Source organism: Pseudoliparis swirei, chromosome 4 (genome assembly GCF_029220125.1).
Source record: "Pseudoliparis swirei isolate HS2019 ecotype Mariana Trench chromosome 4, NWPU_hadal_v1, whole genome shotgun sequence".
NCBI lineage: Eukaryota > Metazoa > Chordata > Actinopteri > Perciformes > Liparidae > Pseudoliparis > Pseudoliparis swirei.
In genome coordinates this window covers 32,760,507-32,772,345 of record NC_079391.1, presented here as the reverse complement: position 1 = coordinate 32,772,345, position 11,839 = coordinate 32,760,507, and the positions used below count along the sequence as shown (strand labels likewise).

The 11,839-nt window shown below is 44.3% G+C and overlaps 1 protein-coding gene across 3 annotated transcripts; it reads left to right on the top strand.

The window, feature by feature from the left end:
- Positions 1 to 155: 155 nt before the first annotated feature.
- Positions 156 to 10,295, top strand: LOC130193000 (zinc finger protein 408-like). 3 transcript variants are annotated; one of them, XM_056413274.1, is made up of 9 exons: positions 156 to 287; positions 924 to 1,185; positions 1,255 to 1,310; positions 2,024 to 2,205; positions 2,966 to 3,609; positions 4,423 to 4,632; positions 5,790 to 5,913; positions 6,860 to 7,093; positions 9,273 to 10,295. In XM_056413274.1, the coding sequence occupies exons 2-9, from the start codon at positions 928 to 930 to the stop codon at positions 9,872 to 9,874; spliced, it is 2,310 nt and encodes a 769-aa protein (XP_056269249.1). In that variant the 5' UTR covers positions 156 to 287; positions 924 to 927; the 3' UTR covers positions 9,875 to 10,295. The 3 variants fall into 3 exon arrangements, with proteins under 3 accessions (XP_056269249.1, XP_056269251.1, XP_056269248.1); XM_056413276.1 differs by having other exon boundaries at positions 156 to 559; XM_056413273.1 differs by having other exon boundaries at positions 156 to 1,185.
- The last annotated feature ends 1,544 nt before the right edge of the window (positions 10,296 to 11,839 follow it).

Sequence of the window (11,839 nt, the reverse complement as noted above, 5' to 3'; positions counted from 1 at the left end):
GTTATTTATTTGTTATATGTGTCCTGATTGTCAGTAAATGTTTCGCGGAACCAAAAACGGAACTAAAAGACACCACGACGCTGTTTCCGGTCGACCTCAAAACACGGGGGCACTTCCGCCGGTGGCTCTTTCTCGATGGATAACGAGTGGCTTTCCCTGCGTTTACGTCGGGATAATTAACGTGGTGCGATAACAAAAATAATCAACACCCGAAAAAACTGCCGGCACGTCGGAAGCATATAACCCGATTGCCGTGGTTACCATCTCACCGGAAGCCGTTGCCGTCGGTAAGTCTTGAAACAGAAAGCGCGCGACGTCCGTCCATGTTGGCCACCCATGCAGTTTCCCTGCGTTAGCGAGGGAAACCCCTTTTATTTACGATGACGTAATCATATCGTTTACTATCGGACAGCTGTAACACACTGCTCAGTGAGAATAATTATAATAATTATAGGAAGTGTTACGTGACTTTTAAATTGTTGTAAAATATTTTAGATCATTTAAACCGCTTTAAAAGTTCATTTTATTTTAATGTAAAGCACTTAAAATAAATATGTAGGTAAGATGTCACTCATTGTAAATCTTACATTGTATATATTAAATAGTTAAATATGTATTTGTATAGTTTCCAGCTTACAGAGGACTTGACTTGTATTGTGATGTTTTATTTTAATTTAAAAGTTGATAATTTCATCAAATAACAAATGAACTACATATTTAATATAGGGAGCTTATTTGTAATTAATTTGAGATTGTCAGCATTCCCATATCATGTGTGTTATCACGTGATGCAGTGCTATCCTGTTCCACAGTTAATTGTGTAACCTTTTCTTTGTAGCACTTTGAATGTTTTCAGGCCGTTTGATCTTGAGGTCCTCGTGTTTCGTCCTCCGTCTGCCTGCTTCGTGTGTTTCTCCGTTCAGGTCGATGGCCGGTCTCGATCCGCTCGTCCCGTCCGCTCTGGCCTCGTTCCTCTGCGGGCTGCTGCCCCGTGGCTTCGCCGTGGGGCCTTCGCGGCTCTGCGGGGGCAGGATGGGGCTGTGGTGGGTGGGCCGCTCGCTGGAGGCCGGGACCCTGCTGGGGAGGGAGGGGGACGCGGAGTGGGCCCCCGAGGGCCGCCCCGAGCCGACGGACCGAGACGGCGAAGCCACGAAGAACCCGGAATCCGAAACATATCCAGAGGAGGTCAATTGAACATTAATAAACCCCCCAAACATATCGGCGTGCCCTCGTGACGCAGCGTCTGTGTTTCAGGCGGAGAGAACGGCGAGGGAAGAAGACGCGTCGCCGCAGAGAGACGTCTGGATCGAGTGAGTTCACTGGTTTCATTAAAGCAGATCAATACATGGACTGGTGTGATCCTGTATCTGGTCCTGAACCAGTCTCAGGTTGGTCCTGGTCCTCTCTAGACCTCCATCAGTAAACCAGACCATCAGAGAGAAGGCGGTCTGGTTCTATGGAGTTCTCCTTGAAGCTCCTCATCGGAGCCACCGGGTCGGATTCTGGTGAAACCAGACGACGCCATGCAGGTTCACCAGAACCTCCTTCAGCTCAGGGTCAGGATCTGGGTCCAGTCCACCGTGGAATGGACCCAGATCCAGCAGAGACCAGTCCACGGTGGACTAGACCCAGATCCAGCAGAGACCAGTCCACGGTGGACTAGACCCAGATCCAGCAGAGACCAGTCCACCGTGGACTAGACCCAGATCCAGCAGAGACCAGTCCACCGTGGACTAGACCCAGATCCAGCAGAGACCAGTCCACCGTGGACTGGACCCAGATCCAGCAGAGACCAGTCCACGGTGGACTAGACCCAGATCCAGCAGAGACCAGTCTACCGTTGCTGTAAAATGAGAGGTTTTCTTTTTCCAGAGACACTACCACTGTGGTCCACAGGGGGCGCCAGAATCAACACGATAGAAACTGCTTAAAAATGCAAAATACAACTTAATGGTTTCAGTAAAATCTTGACGACTAAACACGAGCACCACATTTACACTCTGGTTCATTTACCCCCCCACAGATTTGCCTGCCGGGTGCGTAGCAGAGCCCAGCAGAACGTGTCAGCGCAGTGCGCCTGTGGAGAGTCGTGCGCAGCCTCGTGCGCGGCCTCGTGTCTGCGTGTGCGTCGGGACATCCGGCCGGGAACGGAGCTGCTGCTATACGGAGGCGACGCCGCGGGGGGCGGGGCCACCGGACACACAGGTGACTGACAGCTGGCTCTCGACCCGTCAGCCAATGAGATTCATTCAGTTATTATTGCGATTGGTTTAATTTTGCGAGTCAAAATCTGTTTTGCATTATTATCGATTTTTAATCTCCAGAAGTTTCACCTGTAAAAGAAACATTAAGTTTAGGGGCTTTTCTTTTTGCCCCCGTCGCACAATCTTAAACATCCAAAATATAAATGTTGGAGAACACAAATAAATATGAGATTATAAATAAGACACGAATACGGAAGAAAGATGCTTTTAATTTCAATTTAACCCAAATATGTGATATCTGATTTGTAAAATAATCTTATTATCTCACATTTATTAGGTAAATAATGCAGCTCTGTAAACCGGTCATGTTCACTCGCTGTCCACCAGGGGGAGCTAGAGGGACGTTAACTAAGACCCCAAACGCCTCAGTCACAGGAAAGGAAATAACAGTTTATACTTTATTGGGTAAAGGAGCAGCGAAGCCCGGGGAGCAACTGAGGGTTCGGTGATATTAAAGTTAATACGAGCTTTACTGCGCCTATTAAACACGGTTACTATGTCGCATTTAAATATTCTTGAGCATAAAGATGCATGTGTATATATTTTTTTTAATATAGATTTTTAAAGATTGTTTTGGATGAACCGTTGAATTGTTTAATCTAAAAAAAGAGTAATAAATAAAAGTCAAATACGCAGAAAATATTTAGTTTTTACAAAGATGTAAAAAGTTATTTTAAAATGTAATTTTCTCTGTTGGGCAGAGATGGAGCTGCAGCACGAACCGGACATCTCTATCACTCTGGAGACGGTGGAAAGACATGAGGAAGAGGAGGAAGAGGAGGAGGAGGAAGAGGAGGAGGCGGAGGAAGAGTGGCCCAGATGCACAAAGAGGGATCGTCCAACCGACCGCCGGAGGACCCAGAGGGCCAAGAACCCGCGGCACAGTCACCCGGACGGCGTCCCGGCTGCCGCAGACAGACGGACAGACGGAGAAGCCAGAGACACACAGACGGGTCTCGGGGATCTCGGGGGTCTCGGTGGCGTCTCCGAGTCGACCCCGGTCCGCTGCAGCTCCCGCCTGGCGGCGAAACCGCGACGCGTTCACCGTCCGACCGGCCGCGGGAAGCGAGCGGCCAACCTGAAGGAGGACGCCGGCGCGTGCCTCACAGAGGAGGCGGCGGCGGCGCTGGAGGCGGAGTCCCCCGTGAAGATCTCGGGGCCGGCGGCTCTTTCGTGGGAGCCGGAGGTCCGAGAGCGGCGGTACCGATGCTCCAGCTGTGGGAAGAAGTTCTTCCAGATGGGTCACCTGAAGAAACACCAGTTCAGCCACTCGGAGGAGAAACCCTTCAGCTGCTCCGAGTGCGGGAAGAACTACACGTCGGCAGAAAGCTTCAGAGCCCATCAGGTACCGGAGGCCGACAGGATGTCTATGTTGGTATCCACAAGTTTATAAGATTATAAAACTTTATTATTTGAACTCAAACTTATTATTTATATAATCTCATGTTTTTGAGTGGCTCATGTCGGATGTTTCTAACGAGCTCGCTGAACGAGCTGAAGCTCACTTTGCTTTGATCCGCCAGGCAATTAAAACGATATCCTGTTTCACTTTTGAGTTGCTTTAAATTCTAATTAGCCTTTGGTGCTTATGGCTTTTTACTTTATATTATTATGTAGTTATAGAGTTAAAACAAAGGGATCCTTTAATCTAAGGATTCAGATCCATAAACGTATCAAACGTCTGACGTCTCAAATGAAACTTGCCGACGGTTGTAAATCAACCCGAGGCTTCAGAACATCAGTTGTCACCATGACGACGGACACTTCGTATAGAAGAGAATCCTCACATGTTTAAAGTCAGTCCAAACCAATTATACCAGAGAACCATTAAAAGGACTAAAAGTCATCAAAACACTCAAAGTTCATGAGGATCATTTGAATACTTTTTAAACTTAACTTTAAACATGTCTGTGGGTGACGGGGTCTTTTTTATTTCACTATTTAATTTAAAACAAAGTATCTTCTGTCGTTCTCAGATCTTGTTTTTATGGATTTTTAACGTTCCTCTGTATTAATTGGCCGACTGTCAGAGGACGTTTGATGATTTTCGCCCTTTGTTTACTAAAAGAAGTCCGTGAGGTTTTATCCTCTCCGCTCGCCGTGTGAGTCGTCCAGCAGGGCGGCGCTCTCCTCATCCCGTCTTCTTCTCTTACAACAGATGAGTCACCGCGGCGAGCGCCCGTTCTCCTGCCCGCACTGCGAGAAGTCCTACGGCCTGAAGCGGGACCTGAAGGAGCACCTGGTGCTGCACAGCGGGGAGAAACCCTACGGCTGCGAGCTCTGCGGCAAAGCCTTCGCCCGCCGGCCCTCGCTGCGCATCCACCGCCTCCTCCACTGCAGCAGGAGGACCTCCGCCCAGCCCCCCAAGGTGAGGAGCTCCACCCCCCCGACACACACACATCAACAACAACGCCGGTGAGGAAAATAAAACATATCAGTAAACACAATTTAGAAATGAAGGACACATGTGAGTTAAAAACATTCGGAGGTTGGAATGGAAATGATATATTATATTTATTTAATATAAAATAATTTGAATAGAAATGTAGATAAAATCTTTTAGATCAGTAAGAATTAATAAAAATAATAATATTAAAGAAGAATTAAAACCATAAAAATCACATAACAAGTTTTAAAAAAAGACATATATATACATATATATATATATTGTATTGCACTGCAGTGAATCAGAGACAGTTTGTCAAAATAAAATGAACCAAAAATAAATTGTTTATTTGATTTTGGGCAGGAACATTATATATTGTTAAATATATTTATAATTAAGAATTAACATGATTTATTCATTTATTCATTAATTATTAATCATATATAAAAGAATAAATAAATGTATTGTTTTTTTCAATTATTGCAGCCTTAACATCTGTAACATATTAACATAATATAGTATAATATGTTGCATGTTATGATATAATATGGAGTATAAGATAATGTAAGAAGAAAGATGGTAATATCTATAAAACATAGTATTGAAAAGAAAAATATATTATACACTGGAATACAGTATTGAATGCATTATTGTATGGGTGTTATAAAGTAAAGTGTAGTATAATATATATATATATATATTTATTTATAATATCGTGTATACACAATAGAATAAATCAACAGTTTTCAACGCTGGATATAAAAATCTTTAAGAAATCAGCTCCATAAATGTTTTATGAGAAAATACATTATACACAAAGTTCTGGAGAGTTTCACTGCATAAAATAACTTTTGCTTGTTTACAATTAAACTAAGTGTTTGTTCACTCGTGTGGGGATGTATTTATTATATGGACCGAAAGCAGCGTAATTAATTAATGTAAACTTATCTGAAGCCTCTTGAAATGGTTTCTTCCCCGGCTGCAATTCAGACTGTAAAACACAGATTGAAGTTTATAAATCGGTCTCGTTGCGTCTCTAAATTTGCATGCAGGTCGTTTTCTTATCAGTTTGAACTCACGGCATTCGAGTGGAGAGAAACCGCCCGGCTGCCCTGTGAGTTGTTCGGTTGCGCCCCCAGGTGCAGTGCACGGTCTGCGCGAAGCTGCTGGCGAACTCCGGCTCGCTGAAGAACCACATGATGCTGCATACTGGAGAGAAACCGCACATCTGTCAGTACTGTGGGAAGTGCTTCAGTCAGAAAGGTAACGCCAGAGGCCCCGAGACTGATCTGGGAGCTGCCGTTAGGCCGATGGAGCCGCCGAAGGCCGTGAGCGTACACAGCGGTGAATCACTGGAGCTCAACTGAGTTTGTATTTCATTGAGCCGCAGAGAGGAATCCCATCTACGAAGAGCTCCTGGCCGAGTTCCACGCCGCCGCCGCCGCATGAAAACACAAATAACAGACTTTATAAACTACAGCAAAAAGTTACATAAAAAGAGACAACTGACTTCCTCTGGTTGTATAGAAGTCTATGCTTCATGTGTTAGAGCTGCATTCTCTCTCCTGACCACCAGGGGGCGACTCCTCTGGTTGTATAGAAGTCTATCTAGTGACTCTACTTCTCTCTTGATGTATTCCCTCAGTAAACATTGTAAACATGAGTTTATGTCTCAGTCTCTAGTTTCAAGTCTTCTTCTATACAGCATGATGATGATGATGGTTTATTTGTCGTTTGCTAGAGTACAGGTACAAAAGCATCGAAATTGCAAGAAAGGGTGGATGAAGGATTACAGCATAACATGAGGGAAGAAGGCGAGAAAAAAACAACAACCCCCCGACTATGCCCCGAGAGGGGTACAGTGTGGGAGCAGGAAAAAAACACCTTAGCACATAAGCACATACATCTTAGACATGACTTGCAACGAGTAGGAAGGGGGGAGGGGAGGTAATCCAAAGACTGGGTGATCTAAGCCCATCCATTGATGTCATCGTTTATACTTTATGGTCGTTTAGAGTCACACAGACGTATTTGATCGTGTTTCTTCGTGAAACAGGAAACAGAAAGTGACTCGACACGAATATTTATATATTCACAACGAGGTGTTTTTGCCTCTCGCTGTGATCCATTCCCACAACTTGTAAGTGTCAACATCAATTTGGTGAGAGAACCGAGCCCCCCCCCCCCTCTCTCTCTCTCCGCCCCTCAGGGAACCTGGAGTCTCACGTGAGGACGCACGGCGGCGTGAAGCCGTTTCCTTGTGGCGAGTGCGACCAGAGCTTCTCCCAGAAGCCGGACCTGCGCCGCCACATGTTCTCCCACACGGGCGGAGGCTTCCTCTGCAGCTACTGCGGCAAGTCGCTGATGGACCCCCACAGCCTGAAGGCCCACGAGAGGCTGCACACCGGGGAGAGACCGCACCGCTGCCCCGTCTGCGGGAAAGGTGAGAGAACGAGGCGGTGATTTTAAAAGGTCAATATCAAGGGAGGGGAAGTGCTTTAAATGTCTCTTCCCCTCCGTTCGGGATGCCAAATCCCCCTCAGCGCGCCATCACTGGGCTTGTGGCCGCTTTGAAACGCGCATCGACTCATCGTGAGGCCGGTGACGCAGGAACAAGTCGGGTTTTTGGGCTCCTTTACGTCGTAACGTTGAATATAAGTTTTTAACGTCCACCAACAGTCACAAATACAAGTTTTAAAGGACTCAGGAGCTCCAGATCTATTGATCATTAATAATCTCTCAATATCACGATTAGATGAAGCATCACGTAATGCTGACTCCTCCAGATTTAGGAATGGAAACTCAGTATTATTAACGTCATTGGATCCAGGCGCACCTTCATTGATCGCCACTAGAGGGCGATCACAGCTCCCAACAATGCACTTTTTGTTTAATTTCTGCTTCAATCCAGATGCGTTGGCTTTCATTAGACATCGTTTTCACGGCGCCAGAGGGAGGCGGGGCAAACGGAGGGAGGCGGGGCATCAACGACTCCATGAACCACGTTGTTGAACCGCGTCTCTGGGTTGAAATACGTGAAATAAACAATCCGGAGCTCCAATTTCACATCAACATCGTCTGTCACCCAGAATATAAATATTGAACACGTTGAATATAAACAAATGTTTACCCTCCGTTAAACGTGTTTACGTCAGAACAACGTCATCGGCGTAACGCCTTCTGGTCATTTGACTTCTTCACTTCATAAATAAACAAATAAAGCGACTGCATAAAAAAGGAGAGATAACTCTTTGGAGGTGATCGTGCCTCGGGGTGGGGGGGGGGCGGGGGGCGTCTGCAGATGTTCACGGAACGAGGTTGAAAACCTTTTGGGGACTTTGTGTTTGAGTTCAGTGGTTTTTGCATCATTGATGAACGCGCCGGAGACTCGGGACTGACTGACGGCACAGATGGCATTTATATATTTATATTTCTTTAAAATACGATGACAGAATTTTAATCGTGAACCGTTCAAGGCAACTGAACTTTGTCATAGAACTCAAACACTGAGTTTACAAACTATTCAGAGGATATTCTAGTTTTCTTATTGCCATCAAATCCCATGAAATGTATTTATTTGTATTCTGGCTCTGAGCCAGAGAGCCCGAATGTGGATTCATCCGCCGCAGAAAATAGTCCCCAAACTGAGCCGTTTCCTCTTGTTTGAGTTAAGTTTGTTTAGAACTACAGTGAACTTTTGTTATTAAACTACATGTTTGTGTTTTTAAAGATTTTGGATTAAGAAAGTGTCAGTAAACAGTTTAAATGTGTTTATTTGGAACACGTGTCCTATAATAAGTGAAAAACTCTGAACATGCAACTAAATAATTTTAAACAAATGAAACGCAGAAATCCTGAACATATATATATATATATATACTATTTATATAATTTATATTATAATTTTATAATGAAAAAATCTTTATATATAATATATATAAAGTTTTATATAAGATGTATATATACAGGACTGTCTCAGAAAATTAGAATATTGTGATAAAGTTCTTTATTTTCTGTAATGCAATAAAAAAAAACAAATGTCATGCATTCTGGATTCATTACAAATCAACTGAAATATTGCAAGCCTTTTATTCTTTTAATATTGCTGATTATGGCTTACAGCTTAAGAAAACTCTAAAATCCTATCTCATAAAATGTTAATATTTCCTCAGACCAAGTAAAAAAAAAGATTTATAACAGCTGAGTGTTTGTCAAGGCTCAGGAAACCCTTGCAGGTGTTTCGAGTTAATTAGACAATTCAAGTGATTTGTTTAATACCCTACTAGTATACTTTTTCATGATATTCTAATATTTAGAGATAGGATATTTGAGTTTTCTTAAGCTGTAAGCCATAATCAGCAATATTAAAAGAATAAAAGGCTTGCAATATTTCAGTTGATTTGTAATGAATCCAGAATGCATGACATTTTTGTTTTTTTAATTGCATTACAGAAAATAAAGAACTTCATCACAATATTCTAATTTTCTGAGACAGTCCTGTATATATATATATATTTTTTAAAATATATATATATATATATAAATTAGAAATTAAATATTTCTTTCAACAGAATAATGTTTCTCTCTCTCTCAATATTTCCTTTATAATTGTTTTTCTTCAGGCTACACGTTGGCCACCAAGCTGCGGCGGCACATCAAGTCGGCCCACCTGATGGAGAAACCGTACAGCTGTCACTGCGGCTCTTCATACACCGTGAGACAAAGTCTGCTGAGGCACCAAGCGCAGCACCGGAGCGAGGGTGGAGCCCAGGAGGAGGTGAAGGAGGCGGAGGAAGGACACGGAGAGGAGGAGGCGCAAGAGTCCACCCACACGAAGCCGATCCGAGGCCGACCCAAGAAGAGCTCGCTCCCTCGGGGGGGCGGAGAGACGGAGGAGGGTCAAGTGAGGCAGAAGAGGGGAAGGGGGGAGGAGAAGGAGGCGAGGGAAGAGACCTTAGGACACGAGGAGGTGAGGGAAGAGGAGGGAGGACACGAGGAGGCTCCTCCGGGTGACATCCAACACGTCATCTACGTCCACGCGTCCACGGAGAGCTCGCTGCCCGCCGGCTCGGGGCAGCAGCTGGTGGAGGTGGTTATATCCAGGGGCCCGGAGCAGTGCATTGTGGTCCACGGGCAGCAGACGGTGGGAGAGCTGCTGATCCTCCAGGAGGAGGCGGGAGGACTCTGCTCCGTGGCGCAGACCGTGGAGATCAACACGGGGTAGTCGCCGGGCAGATCGCGTTTCATCGTGTTCACGACGTCTTCTCAACGCCGGACACACAAACACGACTTTCAGTTCCTACTGACAACTAATATATTTATGTATACATTTTCCTGATTTTGCCGCTTAAAAACAAAAACATTTTAAATAAAAACTTTGCGGGGGAATTTTATTGTAAAGAAAAAAAAATGTTAACGGAGCTCTTCTTCAAGAAAACAAGAAGAGCAGCAAGAATAATGGTGGGCTTTTATTTTGAAGGATTTACAAGAAATGTGTTCATTGCAGTATTAGCGCAGCTTTGTTAGCGGTTATTATTCAACAAAACAAATCTAACACCGAGGGGAGGAAGAGAGACGGGAAACATAATGTTGGGAGGCTTTTATTTTGAAAAATGTATCGGAAATAAAATGTGTTTGTCATTGAATTAGCAGAGTACTGATTGCAGCCATTCTGCACTAAAATAATTATTCTCCTGCAGGGAGGAAGAGTGAGCAGCTAAAATAAGGCTGGGCTTTTATTTTGAAGGATTTTGAAGAGATTAAATGGGTTAATCACAGAATTAGTGCGGCAATTCTGGTGTCCATTAAACATTCAGTGTATCCTTTAAAAACAACAACAACCCAGAGAAGGATAACATTATCATATCAAACATCTGAATAAACGTGTTGACGGTCTTCGGTTCCTTTCCTATGTGAAGGTTCCTTTCCTATCTGAAGGTTCCTCAGAGACCCGTTGGCTTTATGAGTTTTAATGTGCAGCCGAACTGAAACGCGACAATAAACAAACGTCTTTTTAATTTACTTTAATGGCCGCACGTCGCCACGACGACGCCTTGACGTTCACACAGCGGCCATCTTTAAGTTATCGAGAACATTCGACGGCTGCATCTCCCAGAGTGAGACGGACCGAACACCAAACACATGAAGCAGAGACTTCTATACAACCAGAGGAGTCGCCCCCTGGTGGCCGGGAGAGAGAATGCAGCTTTAACACATGAAGCAGAGACCATAGGAGTCGCCTCCTGGTGGTCGGGAGAGAGAATGCAGCTTTAACACATGAAGCATAGACTTCTATACAACCAGAGGAGTCGCCCCCTGGTGGTCAGTAGAGAGAATGCAGCTTCAACACATGAAGCGTAGACTTCTATACAACCAGAGGAGGGTTCAGGAGACTAAATATGGACGTTTACGAGTTGCCGATGTGAGCTGTGGAGGAGCTGGAAGAAACGAGTGAGGATTTCAGTGGATAAGAAGAAGAGCCTTGCTCAAGGGCACTTGAGTCTTAGATTGTGGTGGGAAGAGAGAGAGAGACTGATCCCCCCCTCTCCTCCTCCATCATCCCCCCTTTTCTCTCCCGGTGGACGGATCCAGGACCGTCTGCGACGCTTTGAAGGGAAACCTCTCTGCGATTCAGTTTTTATATTAAAATAAGATTCTTTGATTTAATTCAGGTCTAAATCGTCTTCTAACAAACAAACAGATTTCTCCCTGTGAACTGATTTTGTATTCAGTGAAATGTGTTAAATAAGATTTAAAGGAAATCAAAGAAAAGGTGAGAGCAGATTATTCAATTTGAATAAATTAATAAGACAATAAATAATAATGACAATGAATAAGAACATGTGGAGGTGTGAGGAAGAGGAGGGTGGAGAAGCTCTGAAGCTCTGAAGCAAATACTTTAAAAGAAATGAAAAAAACTTGAGCTCAAAATCCCCCAAATTTTTCTTCTTCCACTTAATAAACGGAGAGTGAAGCGAGGGGTGAAGACCCTCAGAGTGAGTCAGACACACACACATATATACACACACATACTCACACACACATAGACACACTGCTACACACACACACACTCATACACACAGTGCTACACACACTGTCAGAGTTAAAGAGACACACACACACACACAATCATATACACTCAGACATTCACACGCACACAAATAAACACACACACTCACACACACACTCA

Coding starts and splice junctions, on each gene's coding strand:
- LOC130193000 (XM_056413273.1), top strand. CDS start 847: ATGTTTTCAGGCCGTTTGATCTTGAGGTCCTCGTGTTTCGTCCTCCGT. Junction 2,206..2,965: donor CGGGGCCACCGGACACACAG/GTGACTGACAGC, acceptor TCTGTTGGGCAG/AGATGGAGCTGCAGCACGAA. Junction 7,094..9,272: donor CTGCCCCGTCTGCGGGAAAG/GTGAGAGAACGA, acceptor GTTTTTCTTCAG/GCTACACGTTGGCCACCAAG.